Source organism: Aphelocoma coerulescens, chromosome 21 (assembly GCF_041296385.1).
Source record: "Aphelocoma coerulescens isolate FSJ_1873_10779 chromosome 21, UR_Acoe_1.0, whole genome shotgun sequence".
Taxonomy (NCBI): domain Eukaryota; kingdom Metazoa; phylum Chordata; class Aves; order Passeriformes; family Corvidae; genus Aphelocoma; species Aphelocoma coerulescens.
Genome location: NC_091034.1, coordinates 6,280,406 through 6,299,813, shown reverse-complemented (window position 1 = coordinate 6,299,813; position 19,408 = coordinate 6,280,406). Strand labels below are relative to the sequence as shown.

The 19,408-nt window shown below is 49.9% G+C and overlaps 2 protein-coding genes across 5 annotated transcripts in view; both read left to right on the top strand.

Moving 5' to 3' along the window:
• Window positions 1–6,110, top strand: part of PLCH2 (phospholipase C eta 2) — a 74,068-nt gene extending 67,958 nt beyond the window's left edge. The window contains exon 23 of the mRNA XM_069034876.1: window positions 3,134–6,110. Within this exon, the coding sequence (XP_068890977.1) occupies window positions 3,134–4,869 (1,736 nt within the window). The 3' untranslated portion in view covers window positions 4,870–6,110. The remainder of the gene's footprint in view (window positions 1–3,133) is intronic.
• A 1,929-nt stretch (window positions 6,111–8,039) lies between these two features.
• LOC138121294 (probable glutamate receptor) lies at window positions 8,040–19,341 on the top strand. 4 transcript variants are annotated; one of them, XM_069034669.1, is made up of 11 exons: window positions 8,040–8,133; window positions 9,286–9,397; window positions 11,006–11,037; window positions 12,036–12,095; window positions 12,784–12,963; window positions 13,780–14,006; window positions 14,269–14,366; window positions 14,875–15,092; window positions 15,554–15,779; window positions 16,267–16,514; window positions 17,726–19,341. In XM_069034669.1, the coding sequence occupies exons 2-11, from the start codon at window positions 9,325–9,327 to the stop codon at window positions 17,825–17,827; spliced, it is 1,464 nt and encodes a 487-aa protein (XP_068890770.1). In that variant the 5' UTR covers window positions 8,040–8,133; window positions 9,286–9,324; the 3' UTR covers window positions 17,828–19,341. The 4 variants fall into 4 exon arrangements, with proteins under 4 accessions (XP_068890770.1, XP_068890771.1, XP_068890772.1 ...); XM_069034670.1 differs by having other exon boundaries at window positions 8,061–8,133; window positions 9,289–9,397; XM_069034671.1 differs by having other exon boundaries at window positions 8,065–8,133; window positions 11,006–11,028.
• Window positions 19,342–19,408: the final 67 nt, after the last annotated feature.

Genomic DNA, 19,408 nt, shown 5'->3' with positions numbered 1-19,408 from the left:
CTGATACCAAATAAACTGGTTCCCTCCTCAAAGATCTTGCAAAGTCACTGCTGTCAGTCCAGGAATTACTGAATGGAATTCTCTGCTCTGGGGTGTTCAGGAGATCATATTTTATAAACACAGCAGCCAATTCTGGTCCTAAATGTGTATGCAAACATTTCTACTGTGCTTTAATGTTGCACACATGCTCTGGCTGTGGCCGGAGGGCAGAGCTGCACAGCACAGAGCAGCAGAGTGTGTGATCTGATGCTCCCTGACATCAGCCAGGCTGGGGCACTCCTGGCATTCCCCATTGCAAAGTAAAATGTGCCCACTTGGAGGAAAGCTGCTAAAGCTGCAGCATTTTGTGGTTGTTTCAAGCCAGAAGCAGGCGTGTGGTCAGTGGGAGCGTGACTGCACCTTTACCGTGAACGGGGGGTTTGTAAAGATGGGAAACAGAAGCAGAGGCAATCAAAGGATATCTTTTAATAAGAAAAATGGCATTTTTCCTCCTGATTTGGCAGGCATGGGAGAGAAGGAAAGTGGTTTTGACAAGAATTTTCTGTTTCACAGAATACTAAGGAGAGAGTATGAAATACAGCTTTTGGCTGTGACTGCAAGAGCTCCTCTTCAAATCCCTTGTTCTCTTCCTTAATTGTCAAAGGAATTTGGACACTGGTGGTTACATTTTCAGGAACAGTGGAGTGACTTTGGTGCTTTTCTTAAGATCTTACTCAGTAATAGATTCTGACTGCCTATCTGTAGTGGGCTTCTTTGAAAGCTTCATACAGAAATTTGAGATATTTTATTTGTTTGACCAGTTTCATCTGGTTGGGTGTCTGCAATTTACCTTCTATTTTTTATACCTTTTTTGGGTTTTTTTAATGCATTTTTCCAATCTCTGCTTTGGGTATTTAGGAAAATACCAGGACAATGGGAGGGGAGAAGTTTGCTGGTTCCCGTGACTTGCAGTTAATCCAAAGCAGCAGAACTCTTTCTATCCCTAAATTATTGGCACTGGGCTTTTCACAAACTCTCAGTACTGTGACATATGAAACCATTTCCCATTATCAGTGCCAGCTCCCCTGCCAGCCCCCCAAGTCACTAAACAAATATTGTGATATGCTTGAAATTTGATTAAATCCATCTGACTTCCCAAGCATGGAATCAGCAAACCCTTAAAATGGTGAAATGGTGCCTTGGACTGGCTGCTGCTGGTCCAGTGACAGCCCCTCTGTTTGCACAAATAGCTCCCTTTCCCATCCTCCTGCAAGGCCGTGCCTCGGGCCAGGAAACCAGGGAAACCAGCTCCATGGCTGCACTTGGGAATTGGGATTCTGCTGGGGGAAGTGCCCCCAGGATGAGACAGGAAACTATAGCCTCTAGCTGGCCCTTCATGGCACCAGCCTTACATTTTCCAGTGATTTTCCTTCCAAGTGTGCCCCAACCTGTGCTGGTGGATGGGGAGAAGGAGGGCTCATTGGTCTCATCAGCTCTGGGCTCTTCCTGACACTCCTCCAGATACTGAGAGTCTGGGAGTGTTGGATTTGGCTCATGGGCACATGGGCCTGTTTCCCTTCTGACACTCCCAGCTAATGCAGGACAGGCCAGGGAATGGCTGCTCCATCCCTGAGCTCCTTCCCTGGGCTGGAATTCCTGGTGCCAAAGGAAGGGCCTGGTATTCCCTGGGCAGGTTCTGGGAGTTCAGGTGATGTTTTCCATTAGGAGAGGGCTTTGAAGAAGAGGAGGCCAGCTTCCTCTGAGCAACCTGCCTATGTCAGGGCAGTTGAAACTTGATGATTTTTAAGGTCCTTTCCATCACAAACCACTCTCTGATTCCATTCCCCTGTCCAGCGGACTCTGCTTCTTCAACACTTAGCAAATACTGCTTTTCATTCTTCTATGATTAAAAAAAAAGGAATTTAATATCTGTCCATGTGTGGATTCCATTGAGTGCTCTGGTTGGTCAGAAATTCTTAGGATCCTACAACCGTGTGTGAATATTCCTGTATGTCTCCCTTCCCTCCCTCAGCACTAATTTATCCTGTTATCTGCACCTGCCTTCCCTACATTAACTGGATTTTTCCTCTGTTCTGTCCTATTATTCTACATGCACACTCTCTCTCTCTAGTTAAGAACTGAAAGGACAAGCAAGTCAAAGGTAACTGTCTGCTGAGTGTCCCTGATTCGAGCACCCTGTTGCCTGTAGTCCTGGTTTTTGCTTGTTTGCTGCCCTATAATTACCTGCTCCTGTATCCTTAAGGTCGTGGTCTGGCTCAGTGGTGCTTTGTTAGTTCTGGAATGCATGTCTGCACTGTGCTTTGGAGATATGGGAAATAATCTTTTTGGCATGATTGCTTTGGCTCCCAGGGTGCAGGTGATAAACATTGCAGTGAATAGAACATTTTCTCCAGGTAATTGGTGGCTGCAGTGATTCTCCAGGGTTGTACTCTCAGCCTGCTGTTCATGACCCATCTCTCTGCAGAGACTTTTTGAAATAGAAATTACCGAGTTTTTTTAAGAAGAACAAAGTCTGTTTAAAGCTTTTGTTTTGTTTTTAAAAGTCTCATTGCCAGCATTCCACTGTCTGCACCCCGCTCATTTGTAGTCTGCTCCACAAGTCCTGTGCTGCTTCTCTTCTGAGTGGTTGGTCATTGGGATCACATCTGCTGGTCAAACTGGTGTTTTGATTAGTGTACATGCTCTGGTTGTGCTCTGATACCCTGACCTGTCTGAGTGCTGGAAGGAAGGAAAACTGCAAATCAAGGGGTGCTGGATGGTGGAGAAAGCAAAGTTAGTTTACAAAAGGGGACACAAAGGGCACAAATTGCTGGGTACTGTTGTTGTTGTTGTTTGATAGGAAAACCAGAACTGTCACATGGTGCTGCTGTGCATGGACTGAGATTTCTTGAAGCAACAGGGCTTTGTGCAGCTAAAACTGAATGTGCAAAATGTTTTGCTGCCTTTGGCCAGGCATTTGAAATCCCAAGTTATTTTTAAAATCATGATTGACATATGCAACTAGTACCTTGAGAACAAAATGATAACACATGAGGAATGAATCTTAGTCTAAACTGTAATTTGTAAGAGATAGCTAACCCTGTATCTCTGTTTTTCTTGTTTCTTTCTTTTTCTTTTCATGCCTCCCAAGCAGACGTCTGCCACTTCTCAATCCAGAGGTCAGTCACTTCTTTATGCAGCCTAGAAACGATCACAGAAGAGCCTGTCCTTGCCAATGAGAACCATCACTGCAGCCTTCTCTTCCCTCTGCCTGTTACCCCTTACAGTGATTCTGAGGAAGGGTCTGGGTCTGACCACTCCACCGAAGCTCGATCAGAGGGAAGCAGCACACCCAACCAGCCTCGAGAGTCCCTACCCTCCAGGGAACAAAGAACTGATCTGGCTGCAGAAGACCAAGGGCAGGATGTCCCAAGAACAGCTGACACAAGTTTAGTAGCCCCAGAAGATGAGAGGACGAGCGTGGCAGGATGTCTCAGGGAAGGAAATGGCTGGACACAGACGTGCAGTAAAGCTGAAGATCAGGGTGGATCAGCAGCACATCCCCAAAAAGCCAGGCTGGTAGAGGCAGCAGATCACAGGGCTGGCCAACCTATAGGAAGCTGCCAGAAGCAAAACAGCCAACTAGGTCAGGTATTAACAGACATGAAAAGCACCTCTGAATCCAAAGGGCAAAATCTGGGTGCAGCAGCTGTTCCACCCCAGCAAAACAATGTCATTAACAGCACACAGGCAGATTCTCCCCAGAAAGCCTGGGCTGCACAGGCTCTCCCTGTCTCTGTTTCTCAGATGAGCTCTTACATGTTGGCAAGAAGGGCAAAGAGTGAAGGACTGAAGACGTCAGACTCCTCAGCCTTAACAAAAATTCCAAGCAGCCAGTCTCCAGCAGCAGAAGTGTACTTTGATGCCACTGTCAATGACCGGATCTGGAGCAAGCTAGACTGCAGCAGCCACCGTGACAGCATGTCCTCCTCGTCCAGCATGTCCTCCAACGACACCGTCATTGACCTCTCTCTCCCCAACCTGGCTCGCAAAAGCCTCCCGGACCTGGGCATCCGCCAGGACCCCCTGGAGCCCCTGGCCATCAGGAAGGGGATGCGGCCACGCTCTGCCACCACCTGCAGCAACGAGATGCCAATGGTCAGCAAGAGCAAGTCCAACCCCAACCTGAGGTCTGGCCAGCTGCCAGCTGATGAGCTGTGCCCCCGGCCCCTGGCCAGGAGCCCTCAGGACGCGTTCTCGTCCATCCCTAGAAGGCACACCTGGAGCAGGCTCTACATGGAGAGTCTCAGGCAGTCCTCCAACAAATCCAAAGCGCACGACACGGTTGGGAATAACCAGACAAAGTCCAAAAGCCTCGGGGACCTTACCTCTGACGACATTGTGTGCACTTTTGAAAGCAAATACCGCAGCATCAGCAGGAGCTTCGTCACCCGCTCCATGCGGGAGCAGCGCCGCTCCTCGGGCCTGAGGCCCTCGGCCAAATGCCGGGATGAACTGACTGAGCAGCTGAAGAAGCTGACAGCCTTTCAGCAGGAAAATGATATCACCTCCCCCATCAGCCTTGACCCCAGCGAGTCGGAGGAGGAGGGGGAGAGCGTGGGGCTGCTGCGCCGGTCGTCGTCGCGCAGCCAGAGCCGCGTGCGCTACATCGCCAACAGGGCCCGGCAGGCCCAGGAGAGGCAGCGCCTGCAGGGCCGGGCACAGCTCGGGGGGAGCCCCATCGAGGAGAGGGGCAACCCCGAGGGGGCCTGCAGCGTGGGCAGGGCCGGCTGCACCGACCCTGCCGCCCACACCGCCCTGCCCTCCTCACCCAAAGCCCAGACCGACTGCGGGGTGGACACTGAGGTGTTCTTCATGCTCAAGCTGTGACCCCGGCAGCACTGGGCACTGTTTACACTCCTGTTACAGCAAAACTCGGCGCCCTGAGAGGCACAAAACATCCTCCCACCACTCGGTGCTTCCTGGCCTTCCCTTGAGCCCAAGGGTGCTTAATATCAGGACTCCAAAAGAATAGATGAGGATTCCTTTTTAATCGTGCTTTGCCCAGCCTCCAATTTGGCCTCCTTTGTGTGTGACCACTTCTTGCATTTGCAGTTTGCTCTTGGTCTTTACTAATTTCAATAATTCTTCTGACAATAGGTAACCTTGATGTTTAATAGTTCAATGTGATGCTAACGACAGCTAAGGTAAATTTTGCTCTTACAAATGTGAATCCATGTAAGGAGGCTGGACTTAAAATCACGTTTTATTTTCTGGAAGAGTTTGAGGCCTCTGAGGGTGTGAATTAATAAAGCAGTAGGTACAGTCCATCTTCCATCATGGACCTGCTTATTACAGTGAAAATCCATATTTTCTCTTTGAAGAAGAGCTCTCTTGTTCCAAAGCAATGCTTTTATAAACCCAGCCTGTTTATATATCTATATATATACATATATATCTATATACACCTGTGTGTATGCAAAGATATGTCTGCACATGTATGTACACATGCACTCCCTGAAACTGAACTGTGACTGTTCCTTGTCTCAAGGCATTGTCTGAGGGAACTGAGACAGGAGAGAGAAGGGAATGGCTAAAAACAGACAGGAAATATCTTCTGACTACTTCAGAAATGGCTAAGAAGCATGTTAGTCTTTTCTTGAAACAGCACTGTCCCTTCTTATGGTATTTTAACAATGCTGCTGTACATAGCACTTTTTGGATGAATTTTACTATTTCTGTATTGCACTGCCATGCAAAATTTTCAATGATATGTTTAAAAAAGAGAGATATTTAATTTTTTTAGATGGACATATTTAGAATTGAATAACAATCTAAACAGAGTAATAATTTTTCCTCCGCCCTTTTTTTTTACTTTTTATTTTTAGGGATGTTGTCATGTGTCCCCCCAATTATGATGTCATTTATTATAGATGTACATTTTATCAGTGATGGAGAAGAATGTTTACTGAGATGCATTTTAAAGAGAAACAGAGGTTTAATTTTATTTCAGGCTGCATAGAGTCCCTATTATTGAGAGGATATTTTGCCTTTGTAATGATTCTTTTGTGTATATTGCAAAATTTAAGAATTTGTTTGTAAAACCACCTTACACTACTAAAATAAACATACTTAACCTTCCAGCTGGTGACTCTTTAGCTGTAACACAACACTGGGGTCTGTGATACACAAACATGGTTCATTCTATCTGCTTTGTTTTTCAACTTCCTTTGTAGATAACATTTAATTTTACTCTTTTTCAGAGTGGTAGCCAGCGCAGACCCAGCTCACATTTTCTCAGGTCCTCCAGAACATGTGCAAGGACTGGCAGAGACTGACATTCTGTGGTGTGAGACAGCTCAGGGACTGGGGCAGAGCCCTGGATGGGAGGATGGAAATTCTGGGGGAACTGGTGTGATTAGTAGCCAAACAGACAGAAGGAGCTGATCCGTTCTGGAGCAGCTGTACAAGTAACACAGATGGCCCTGTTTCATCACTGAGGGGGTTTAAAGTCTGGCTGAAAATGCTGCAGCACAATTTTGCTTTTCACCTGTCACTTGACTGAAAATCGCTTCTATTCCTGTCCCAGCAAAGTGCACAGTGAAAGTGCATCTTGCTTCCTTCACACTTCTCCTGGAAGGGTTGTCACTTGTGGAGCTGGGAGGGGGTTCTTGGTTCTAATTTTAGTATCACTTGGCCATGAGAATTTAAACTCTGAGATACCAAAACAGTAACAAAATTGAAACTCTGAGATATCAAAGTGTAAGGCTGCCAGTGTTAGCACCGTAACACTGGGGAGGGGGCTGGAGGGGTTAAATTTTCTGATTCATTCTTTTCAAATGCTCTTCAGTATGTTTTGTCTGAAAATATTCCCTCAGTTTCCCAGCCTGGCTCAGATCTTCACGGCTTGTCTGCAGGTTTCAGATCCTTCAGACCCCAGGAGAGCTTTGTGCAGCAAAGGTTTGGAATGTGCACTGAGGTGACCCGAGAGCATCACTGCAGCCTCTGAGGGAAAGGAGGTGAAGCTGCAGCAGAACGTGTGATCTGCCAAGAGGAGCCTCCCATTGTGTCCCAGCACAAAGCAAATTTCATTAACATTCTCTGGACGAAAAGTCGTTCTTGTAATAACTTTAATTTCGGGCTGAAAAGCTGCAGGGAGCTGCTGCTTTTGTAACTTTAATGCTTTTTAAACTTTAATGTCAAGTACATGCAACTTGACAGCTTCGGAAAGTTAATGTTTAAAAGGCCTATTTGTGTCTTCTCAAAGACTAAGTCACATAATCAGATTATTTTCATCTTTAATTGATTAAGCAATACTTGCTAATGCACCTCACAGGAGGCAGCATCGTGTAGCAGTTCAAAACATTTATCTTTGTTCAGATTTTTAACCAACAGTGTCCGGATTTAACTCATTAGGGTGCATGTTAATTTTGCCCTCTTCCTTCCAAATTAGTAGCAACCACCTTTAGAGCTTGTTTTGTGACACTACATAAGACCATTCATCATGTATTTATTAATTCCTATGAGTGGAATTTACTCCAGCATTTAAGAATTATTTGGAATTTCAGTCAGCAGAAGGTCACAGTTTTGCTCTTCATTCATTTGCTCTTCCTGTGCATCTGCAGACTCCTGTATGTGGGTTTCAGTTCATTAAGCTGTAAGATCCGAAATCCAGAGTCACAAGCAGTGTATTGCACACGGCTGGGCATGGCATTTGTGGTCTGTATTCCTCCAGCCTGGCATTCACTATCACACTGATAATGAACATTCGGTTGTGTCTTTCTAAGCTGATTTTATCTGCGTGATCAACAGGCAGGAAAATGGGCACGGCTGCCGGGGACAGTTCCAGAGGGAGGAATTTTACAGGAACACCACGGGCCAGTAATAGAATTTTGTGAGCCTTGATGTAGCACCCAGCTGCTGGACTCAGCAGCTTCCAAAGCCTGTCCTTTGGTGTGGTCTCCCCCTTCGGCAAAGCTCCAGGTGCCCCCGGTCCGAGCTGGCACGTTCGGAGGCCACTCCTCCTCCTCCCTCGGGTATTTAACCCAGCACTGGATGCCCGAGTCTGTGGGATTCCCACTCCTCCTGTGCCGGGCATCCCGAGCTGCTCCTGCACAGACGCCCGGACGGGACAGACGGGCCAAGGGAGTCGCTGTAAGTGAGGAACTGCTTTCAATTTGCGCTCTGGTTCTGGCAAAGCCTGGTGCCGCAGCCTCCTTGCTGGCTTTTTTACCCAGCTTTACACCCTATTTGTGCTCTTAGATAATCAAGCAGTGTGTTTAACAACTTTCTTTTCAAGGTGATGCCAGCAATGTCTTACCAGCTCTGATTAGTTTGGGGTTTTTTTAAAGGAGGCCACTTGAAACGAAGATGATTTTGTTGCATTGGAAGGGAAAAGGAGCAGGAATTGACAGGTTAAACCTACCAGGAAAAGTGCAGCTCCTGTCTGGCTCAGCCTGAAGGCTGCTGCTTCTTTTCTTTTATTTTCCCCAGTGGGTGATGCAGCTGCTCTGACAACCACTTTGCTAAAAAGTAGTTGTAGAATAAAGTCAGTGTTGGCTGATCCGTAGCTCAGATCTCCTCTGTCCTTTCACAACGATCCAAATATTCCCATCTGGAAGCATTTTTTAACAGCAGCACCAACAATATCAGCTTTGAAATTTAACCCGGAAAGAATTTTCTGTGGAGGTTTCAGTTATTTCTCCCATGAGGTGAAAAACACAGGGGAAAGGAGTGAGGGAAAGTACTGAGCTGTAATGCCAAGAGTTTTCATGGGAGTTGCAAGACTGGGGAGATTTCCTAAAAGCTGATGAGGTAAAATAAATAATCCAGTGTTTTCTGAGCATCAGTCAGCAGCAAGTAATGCCACGTGTAGTATATTTTTGCCTACACACTCTCATAAATGGTAAGTTTTCTTGGGCATTTTTAATTTGTTTTTTTAAGTTTCTGGTGTAATAATGGTGTCCTGAATCTTGTTTGACACTTGGACAACAAATACAATTAAAAATATTGCTGCTGCTTCCTCTCCCCTCCTTTCCCTGGGGAAGAACCCACAGGGAGAGAACCACCAGTGGGTAAATCCCCTTTTTTAGGTTTGTCACATGCTTTTTGCTGCAGTGAGGACTTCACCAGAGCCTTTCTTTAGTATTTGTTCTGGCTGAGCTCTGCAGTGACTGTTTTCAGCTGGAGACTTTGTTTGGAATCGTGGCCCTACAGAAAAAGCTGCAGAAAATCCAGGACAAACTGATCTCAGCCAGTGATGAGGAACTGTAAAACCAGGTTTAACTGCTTGCCTTTCACCTCCAGCAGGAAGGTTCCTTTAGAACAGCAGGAATCTCTGCTCCAATGGAGAAAGGTCTTCACCTCACGATCTGTGTGGTTACAGCTGTGCTGCTCCTGAGGGAATCAAGCCAGGCAGGTGAGGAAAATGATCCCGAAGTGTTGGCTGCACCCAAATCTGGTTTTGTTCTTCAGAATATTAATTTGTTCAGTTTTTACCTGCCAGTGCTTGCAGGATTTTATCTTAATCTCAGAATTTGCTTTCAAATGGGTTATTAAGAGATTCCCCAGGGCTCACCTTGTGACTGGCTTTGTGAGTGCTGCTTCCAAGGGGCTTTGATGTCACCAAGTGGCTTTGCTGCTCCAGTTGAAAACCAGATGGCAGAGACAGGGGAGATGAAAAAGCCAAGAAAAAGGGTGGGTTTAGGTGTGGTTATTGTGGTTAAAGCTGCACTTCTTTGAGTTTATGGTCCCTTGAGCTGCAGCAAGATGTGCTGAGGATGGGGGAGAAAACTGAGGTGAGGTGGCCAGTCCTGACCAGTGCCAGGAGCCTTTTCCCCAGGAGTTCAGCAGGAGCAAAGAAGGGCAAGCTCAAAGTAGCAGGAGCAAAGGAAAAGCTGATTTTTGCAGCCACAGTCGCTTCCTGCAGCCACCAACCTACGGGGAAGGGAGGGATGAGCCCTTCCCTTTGTCCTGTGCTCCTGCAGCCTCTCAGGAGGATTCCCAGGACGGGGCCTCGCTGCTGGGAAGTGTCACTGCCCTGACCTGGGGTTGGTGCTGCAGCCCCATCGCCCCTGGGCCTTTCAGGAGGGCTCACAAAGGGGCTTTGAGCTGGGAGCTGGAGCCCTCAGAACGCTCTGCTGGCTTCCAAGGAACCCCACAGGCCCTCAGAAAGGGGCCTCCAAATCCTGCTGCTGGCTTTAAAGGGTTTCTAAAGGGAGACAAGAGAACTCCTTTGTGAAGGTTTCCAGCCCCCACGGAGAACTGTGGTGGAGAGGGAAAAAACAGGTTTTGTTTTACAATAATGTGGAGTTCAGCACAAGGCCAGAAGATGCAGCACCAAAGAAGGAATAATAAATACATAATGAATGAATATGCTGTTATATTTAGTGAAAAACTCGCAGCTTTTGCTTGAAAGAGTGAAAACACCCTGCATTTTTTGGTTAACCTTGAGGGATTTTTGGCTTTTGCGCTGTGAATTCTCTGATTCCAAGGAGCAGTGCTAAGCAGATTCTAGAAAAACTTATTCTGGGCAATTAATGAGCCATATATTGACAAAATTGTGGTTTTAATTCTGCATGTCAGATGGAGAACCTGTCAGCAGTAGGGGGGAAAGGAAGAGTAGGAAAAAACAGTGTCTGGGAAGTGGGTGGTGAGGAACTTTAGGCTGTTCAGGGGGCTTCTCAGGGGAAGATGGGGCTTGGCAGGATGGGGGCAAATCTTGGCTGTGTGAGGAAGCAGCAGAGCTGGTGCTGCCCCTCCTCAGGGATCGATTGGCTGTGCAGGATCCATCCCTCGGAGGGTGAGTGACATTAAGTGACATCATGAAGTGACAGAACCTCCTGCAGCCCCACTCTGCCTCCCTTTGTTTGTTCCTCCGGGGGAGGAAACAAAGGGAGTTCGGGAGTTGAGGGTGATCGTTCTGATTATTTCAGTGCGCTGTGAAATGAGGGCATGAAATGCCACTTTTGAGGAGCTGTAAATACAAGCCCCACACAAATCTGATTTTGTTGTTGTATTTTTCCAGGAGCTGGGAGGAATGATGATGCTGTGAGTAAGGTATGTTTGAGTTCATTAGTGCATGAAGGCATAGGGCAGATGATCTTACATTTTAAATTCAGAAGCAGTGGTCAGAGTGCAATGATTTTAATCTGTGGAGAGTTATTCTTTTAAGTACACTGTTCATGGCTGGCTGGGTTTTTGCTCGTTTGTTTGTTTGTTTTTGTGGGTTTTTTTAACTGAATTTTTTGTCCAGAGCTCAAAATTCAGTCGTGCCCCAGGGAAGAACCTGCCAGTAGCCCTCTCTATGGCTGGTAGAGTTGGGGAGCTTGTGATCACAGCTTCCAAGACAAAGCTCATCCCTCAAACCCTTCCATTGCACAGAGAGAATTAAACCAAGATCATTTGGCTCCTGGAAGGACTGGAGCTTCTTTGGCAGATCTTGTACTGGATAAATATATTTTTATATTCACACACACATGTACACATCCTGTCTCTCTGTCTAGAAAAATCACCCTGTAATTTTACAATAAGCAGATACGTTTAAGACCAACAAACCTCATAGAATTTGACCTTTCACTGGCAAAAGCTGAAATTGCCCTGAAGTGGCTCTGATGAGGAATCCTCTCGAGCTGGGTGACTCTGTGAAATTGGAGGATGTATCTTTAATTCACAGAAGTGAATCCACGTTTTCCTCTCCTCCTCCTCTCAGGTTTCCAACTGTTCTGTGTCTCCTGGAATTGCTCTCTAATGAGACCTTAATTGGCTGCTAATTCTTTTGTCTGCAGCACGAATTGGTCTCTTGGGAAGGCTGTGCACACCATCTGAGGAACTGCAGCAGCGTTTGAAGCGATTTTTGTTTGCACCAGGCAATAAAGTGAAAGGCTGTGATTTATTAATTAGTTAGGAAACAGCAGCAGTCACTGCAGCTCACGGGGCAGGTTTAGGGCTGGGTTTAACACAGGCACACCCCCTGCACCTCCCAGGTAAGGCCCAGCCTGGTGGGGCCACGCCTGGGACTTCGAAATCCAACTGTTCCTTCATGTTCTGCTTTGCAGGGCACAGACTCACGGGGAGCAGCCGAGGGTCTTCCAACCCTGACTGTCACAACGATCCTGGTAAGGCCGTGACAGCGGCAGGGCACAGCTGGAGCTGCTCTTTGCCTTTTGTATCCCACCCATTTATGTGCAGGTGGTTTGGACTGGCTTTGACAGTGATGTCCCCGTTCCTCGCAGTGTTTTGGGGCTGGCTCAGGGGTGGAGAGGTGCCAAGCTGTGGGCAGTGGGAGGATTTGGGGGCTGTGGCTGGGGGCACAGGGCTGTGTCAGTGCTCTGGGGAGGCAGCCAGGCCTCTCTGCTGAGCTACACCTGAGGGGCTCAGTGCCCTGAGTGTTGTTTCTGCCCTGACTTGGGAACAATGTAAAGGTCACAAGGGACAAAACCAGGCTATAAAATCCCCCAAATGCATCACCAGGTGCCCCAGACAAGCAGGACTTTCAGGAGAAGCTGCAGCAGTGAATTTTCTGATCCTGATGTCGGGCCCTGCCCAGCCTGTGATGGGCCAAATGAGAAGTATTTGGCTTTTAGGCTGAGAAGAGATTTTCACTCATTCCCGTGGTGCCTGCGGGATGCAGCTGCCCTGGTGGTGGTTCATGACTCCAGGGAATATCTTCCCAGTCTGGAAGTGTTATCCCTGCATTAACGTGGAGAGGAGTAACGGGGAGGGTTTGCCAAGGCCGGGTTTAACTCCCCTGGGCGTCAGTGCCCTGTGGGAGGCTGCAGCTGTGTCCGTGTCCCTCTGCCACAGGAGGATCCGTACGTGATGGTGCGGGGAGCGGAGCTGGAGGGATACTGCATGGAGCTGCTGGGAGCCCTGGCGGGAATGCTGCGCTTCCAGTACCGGGTGAAGGTGGTGGGGGACGGCCAGTACGGAGCCGTGGCTGCCGGCGGCAACTGGACCGGGATGATCGGGGAGATCCTCCGACGGGTAACTCCCAGTTTGTGTTCCTGACCAACTCTGCACGGACAGGACAGCAGGAGCAGCTCTTGGGCTTCCTTAGGATTTGCTCAGGGACTGAGGAACTCGGGGTTCTCCTGCCTGGAGTGTAGAACTGATGAGCAGCAAGACTTGGAGTTGGGTTTGGCCTACAGAGATGGAAATAAGGCACAAGGAGACAGCAGCCACAGCAGGAAACCCCTGTCACAGCCAGGCACTCCCAGGGCAGCACTTGTCTGTCTCAGTGTTTCTCTGTAGCTTGTGAGACTGTGCAGACACCTTGGCAAAACTTACCCTGAGCTTAACCCCTGGGTGAGACTCATTTCATTCAGAATGGCCATGCCCAGGCTCCTCAAGAGCTGCTTGAATGCACATTTCACCCCATCAGGTGCATTCCCTGGGGCTGATGTTCTGCAGTTTGTGGGGAACACTTCAATTAAAGCTCTTTGCCCCTCTGAGCTCAGTCTGTGCCCAGCTCTCAGCCAGACTCAGACAGGAGCAGCCTTTTGTTCTGGGTGAGCAAACCCAGCCTGGCTCCTGCTGCAGAAGGAAGCCAGAAGCCCGAGATACCAACCAGCACCTCACTGTGAAGGATTCCATTGGGTGGAATTCCATTCCAGTGATTTCCATAGGAAACCTGTCCTGTTCCTTGGGGCTCACATCCCAAGGCTGTTGACTTGGGGAAGTGATGCCATTTCAACGCCTGCCCACTCAGCCAGGGAAGCACCTGCTTGAGGGACAGAAATATTTGAGGGACTGAAACGTTCCCTGGGCTGGGTGGTTGATTGGTTTTCGTCTCCTTGGCAGGAAGCTGACATTGCAGTGGCTCCACTGACCGTCACCTCAGCCAGGGAAGAGGTTGTGTCCTTCACCACGCCCTTCCTGCAGACTGGGATTGGGATCCTGCTCCGGAAGGACACAGCCTCCCAGGACATGTCTTTCTTCCACTTCCTGTCTCCTTTCAGCAAGGAGACCTGGACAGCCCTTTTATTCGCTTATCTGCTCACGTGCTTCTGCCTCTTTCTTGTTGCCAGGTACAAACGCATTTGTTTCACAGATTGTGTTCAAGTCAGTGGATTTCTCACCTATGAAGAGATTAGAAAGTCCCAGGGAGCATTTTGCTTTGAGGAGCCCTCTGTACAGGTCCAGTACAAGGGCTAAGAAAGCTTAAGTCCTGTCAGGTTCAGCCAGCATTATGAGTGGGATCTCCCCATGAGGAGCACCAGATCTCTTGATGAGGATTATTTTTATTTTTTCCCTCTGAATGTCTGGTTTTATCCTGTAATTTTCCCACAGACTGAGCCCCTGTGAATGGAATGAGCCAAAGAATGAAGAGAACCACTTTACCTTCCTGAACAGCCTCTGGTTTGGAGCAGGAGCACTCGCCCTGCAAGGTGAGCTGGGAGGATGCACCAGAGCAGCTCCAGCAGGGTTTTTAAACTGCTGGTACACCCAGCTTCTTCTGTGACTTCTGTGATGTGCTCTTGGGGGAAAAGGTGTCTCAGTAGGGACACTTGGAGCATTAAACCAGTGTGGGGAGGTGTGACCTGCTGGGGTTGTACATGTGATTGCCTCCAGCTGGGAAATGTTTTCTGCTGTAACCACTGCTCTGGGCAATGCCCAGCTGACCAGGCCTGGCTGCTTTGAAAAGAGGAGTTGTTTGTGTAGCTTTGGGCCACTGCTGCTGCTCCAGCCCTGCACTGCAGCGTTGGTGCCACTCACCCACCAGCACAGTGGGGCTCTCCAGGCTCAGGCTCTGTGTACAGGGCAGGGTCTGCAGTCTGCCTTTATTTAAAGGCAATCTCTCACTCAGGCTGGTGCATCTGCAGTTCTTGGTGTGTCTCTGGCCACACATCCCCTCCCCTGTGCCTTACTGTGATTTATTGTTTCCCTGTGGTGCAGGTGCCACCCCCCGGCCCCAGGCGCTCTCGGTGCGCGTCATCGCCGTGGTCTGGTGGCTCTTCACCCTGGCCCTGCTGGCCGCCTACATCGCCAACTTCACGGCCCTGCTGAGCTCTGGCAGCGAGCAGCTCCCCATCCAGACCTTTGAGGACCTGGTCAAGCAGAGGAATCTGGAGTTTGGGACACTGGAGGGCTCCTCGACTTTCTACTACTTCAAGGTGCAGAGAATCTTGTGGTGCCCACACGCAGGGGCTGTAGAACTGCTGAGCTGGGGCTGAGTCACCCAGCTCAGGCCTTGTAACCCCTACAACACCCTCATCATTGTTGACTCTCTCAGTTTTCCTGTAATACTTCAAATAATATGGTTATTGTTCTGGTCACCCCTTCCTCCACCTCTTCTCACAGGAAGGCAGGCACAGAACTCTATTTTTATTCTGTATTCTTTAAAAATCTCTGTACTCTTGTGTGTACCTCAAGCAGCAGGTGCCATCTATGACACTTGTACCCCTGTGTGATGCCTGTCCCGGGTGTTGGGGACAATCTGTGCTTGCAGGGGTTCACACATGCTTTAAGTGCTCTTCTCTAAATTGCTTTACAACCCTTGCACATACAGGCAGAGTTTTATTTTTTTGGTGTTGTCTCACACTTGAGTTTGACACTTGGGATTTTTGGGCTGCAGAACTCCAAGAACCCCATCCACCAGATGATCTATGAGTACATGGAGAAGAGGCGGGAGCACGTTCTGGTCAAGACCTACCAGGAGGCCGTGCAGCGCGTGATGGACTCCAACTACGCCTTCATCGGCGAGTCCATCTCGCAGGACCTGGCGGCCGCCCGCCACTGCAACCTCATCAGGGCCCCCGAGGTCATCGGGGCCCGGGGCTTCGGCATCGCCACCACCCAGGGTGAGTCCCTGTGCTCCTCTTCTGTCCCGCTCCTCCCTGGGATGGCAGGGGGCTGCAGGAGCAGGGAGAGAGCAAGGGGCCAGAGCCAACACTGCTGACAAGGGTGACCAGACTGAAAAAGCTGCAGGGTCCCTGTTCTGTGGGGAATTATCACTGGCACTCACTGGCTCTTGCTTTGAACTCTAATCCATAAATATTCCATCTCCCAGGGGTGTCCCTGGCCCCAGGAATGCAGATCCCGTAAGGCAATGAGCAGGGGACAGTTTGCTCATGTCCTTCCCTAAGCACCCTCGCTCTGCCCTTATCCCACAGGTGTTACCCCCTCTGTGGACAGGACAGAGGAAAAGCCCTGTTTTTAGCCAGGAAAAGCCCTTGGCAGGGGCTGTTGTGTTCAGTGACACCCGACCCCACACCCATTAACAATGTGCAGCCAAACCATGGCTGGGAGCTCTCCCATCCTCCTCTCTCTCCCTCTCCCACTGCCCAGCATCCCCCTGGACCAAGCCTCTGTCCATCGCCGTCCTCAAGCTGCGCGAGTCGGGCGACCTGGATTACCTGCGGAACAAGTGGTGGGAGAGCAGCTGCCTGCGGCAGAGCCGGGACCGCTGGGGGCCCCTGGAGCCGCCGGCGCTGGGGGGGCTCTTCCTCACCCTGGGCATCGGCCTCGCCCTCGGCATCCTCGCGGCGCTGGCCGAGCTCTCCAGCAGCAGCCGCCGCGCGGCCGCGCACGCCAAGGTGGGCCCCAGCTCCTGTCCTGCCTCCCCGTGCCCCTCCTTCCACCAAGGTGGGCCCCAGCTCCTGTCCTGCTCCCCGTGTCCCTCCTTTCACCAAGGTGGGCCCCAGCTCCTGTCCTGCCTCCCCGTGCCCCTCCTTCCACCAAGGTGGGCCCCAGCTCCTGTCCTGCTCCCCGTGTCCCTCCTTTCACCAAGGTGGGCCCCAGCTCCTGTCCTGCTCCCCGTGTCCCTCCTTCCACCAAGGTGGGCCCCAGCTCCTGTCCTGCTCCCCGTGCCCCTCCTTCCACCAAGGTGGGCCCCAGCTCCTGTCCTGCCTCCCCGTGTCCCTCCTTTCACCAAGGTGGGCCCCAGCTCCTGTCCTGCCTCCCCGTGCCCCTCCTTCCACCAAGGTGGGCCCCAGCTCCTGTCCTGCTCCCCGTGTCCCTCCTTCCACCAAGGTGGGCCCCAGCTCCTGTCCTGCTCCCCGTGTCCCTCCTTTCACCAAGGTGGGCCCCAGCTCCTGTCCTGCCTCCCCGTGCCCCTCCTTCCACCAAGGTGGGCCCCAGCTCCTGTCCTGCTCCCCGTGTCCCTCCTTTCACCAAGGTGGGCCCCAGCTCCTGTCCTGCCTCCCCGTGCCCCTCCTTCCACCAAGGTGGGCCCCAGCTCCTGTCCTGCCTCCCCCTGTCCCTCCTTCCACCAAGGTGGGCCCTGTTCTGGCCCCAGCTCCTGTCCTGCTTCCCCTGTCCTGTCCCTCTTGCGCCAGCCAGGCCCCAGCATTTCCACCCTGACCTTGGTTTTCCTAAGGAAAGCTGTGCAGTGGGGCAGGGCTGAGGGGAAGCTGTGCAGTTACTCCTTAAAGCAGCAAAAGTTCCCAGCTTGGGCTGTTGGGATGGGTTTGTAGCCTGAACAGCAGAAATACAATAAAAGTAAAATAAAGCCCTAGCACCCGGCCACCCCCCAAAAAAAAAAAATTAAGTAACATTCCCTGTAATCCCAAGGCAGCCAAACTGCATTGCACTAGTCTGGGTGTTAGAGAGGACAGTGAATGATCCATAACGAGTTTATTCTCAGTGGTGGCTGTTCTTCAGTCATTAGACAAGGAAAAGACACAATGAAACTGCACCTGTGCCCCTTGGTGCTCCTGTTCTCCAGCCCTCCCAAGGCCGTGCACATGGAAAAGGAGGATCCACAGAACAACCCACCCCCAGCTTTCTCTCCCCCTTTCTCTTGCAGAAATCTTGCTGCTCTGTTTTCACAGAAGAAATCTGCACTCGTCTACGCATTAAAGGAACCGCCAGACAAAACCAGGAGACGTCAGGGAAAGCAAATGCTTAAGGAGTCATTGCTGCAGGAATGGGCCTGGGTTAGGGTTGTACCACATCCTAGGAGCTGTATCAGTGTAGGAAGATGTTTTTCTACTAGGCTAGAGTGTTAGTTTGCTAATTACACACACAGAGCACTTCTGGAGTGGTGGTGGAGCTGCAGACACAAGGAAATGAAGTGGCGTGGAAGAATTTAAATTGATAAGGGGTAGAGTGGAACTGTGACAAATTGATAAACTGGAGCTGAGCTGGCCAGGATGGTGGATCTGTGTTTAGAAGCTCACCCTGTAAGTCCATGAAGGCCTGTAGGAGGAAGTGACTGGGGACAGGTTAATGTGAAGCCTCTGCTACTAATTCCTGTGTGAGGAACAGTTGTGGAACATTAAAGCTCTTGTCTGTTTGTGGTAATCAGGAACAACAGCTTAAGCATTGCAGCTATAAATAGCCTCATCCTGCCCTGCCTGAGCAGGAGGTGCTGGTCCCTGGGAAGGTAATTCCTGAATCAGAACTGACAGTGCTGCTGTTTTACCCCAAACAGGCCCTCCCTGCCCCCCAAACCTGAGAAAGGGAGCCCCTGCCACCAAGGAACCACTGGAGCTAAGAAGTGCCAGGCAGGGCTTGTCCTTTGTCCCTTCCCATCACAGAATAATCCATCAGCACTGTTTGGTGACAGAGAATGTTTTGTTCTTGTTGCCCAAGTGTTGAGGACTGACAGTGGAAATCTATCAGTACCAGAGCAGGGGATGAGTCAAACACAGCCCCAGCTCCCCTGCAAGGGGAGATGTGAGGGAGTTTTGCATCACTCTCCTGCTCCCAAAGAATGCTGGAAGTTCAGGGGAACAGTTTTCTCAGCTGCATGTTAAACACTTTCCTCATTAAGCTGTTTTTCCTTTCAGAGCTGGATGACTGAGGCATGTAAATGTTAGGGCAAATTGCTGGTTAGATCACTCCACTTATGTACTGCACAGCTGAAGGAGGGAAAAAGCAAATTGGGTTCCTTGGGAATGGCTGTAATTGCACTGCAGGAACAAAGACTCCAATCCTTGTCAGTCCCAGCAGGGAGAACCGAAGGCAACAGAAACCAGAGGCCCTCAGGCTGGCAAGGTACTGGGTGATCCTGAATCCAGCACTGCAAAGTCCCTGTGAGGGCAACGGAGTGAGACTCAGCTTCCAGCTGCTGGGAAGGAATTCAGTGTAGCTGCAGGACTCCTGCTTAATGGGAACAAACATGGGGTAAGGGATTCCAAGGGTTGGGAAACCAGGGCTGGTCCTTATCTCAGACTGCAACAGCTCTGCTCAGACACAGCCTGAGCAACGTTTGTGGGGCGAGAAGGTGGATCAGCCCTCCCATCAACTGAGCTGCACAGAGCAGGAGAGATGTAGGTAAGTCGAAAAGCTGAAAATGCAACATCGGGCTCACTTAGCACTTACAAACTATTTGGTACGTGCCGTGTCACTGCTGGCAGAGTAGGCAGAGATGTATAAAAAAGGTTTCATTGACATTTAAATATATTTCTATATGAATGTCTCACAGAACAAAAAAATAAAGTCTTTTCATCACAAATACTGCAGCATTAAAATAAACACTTACCAA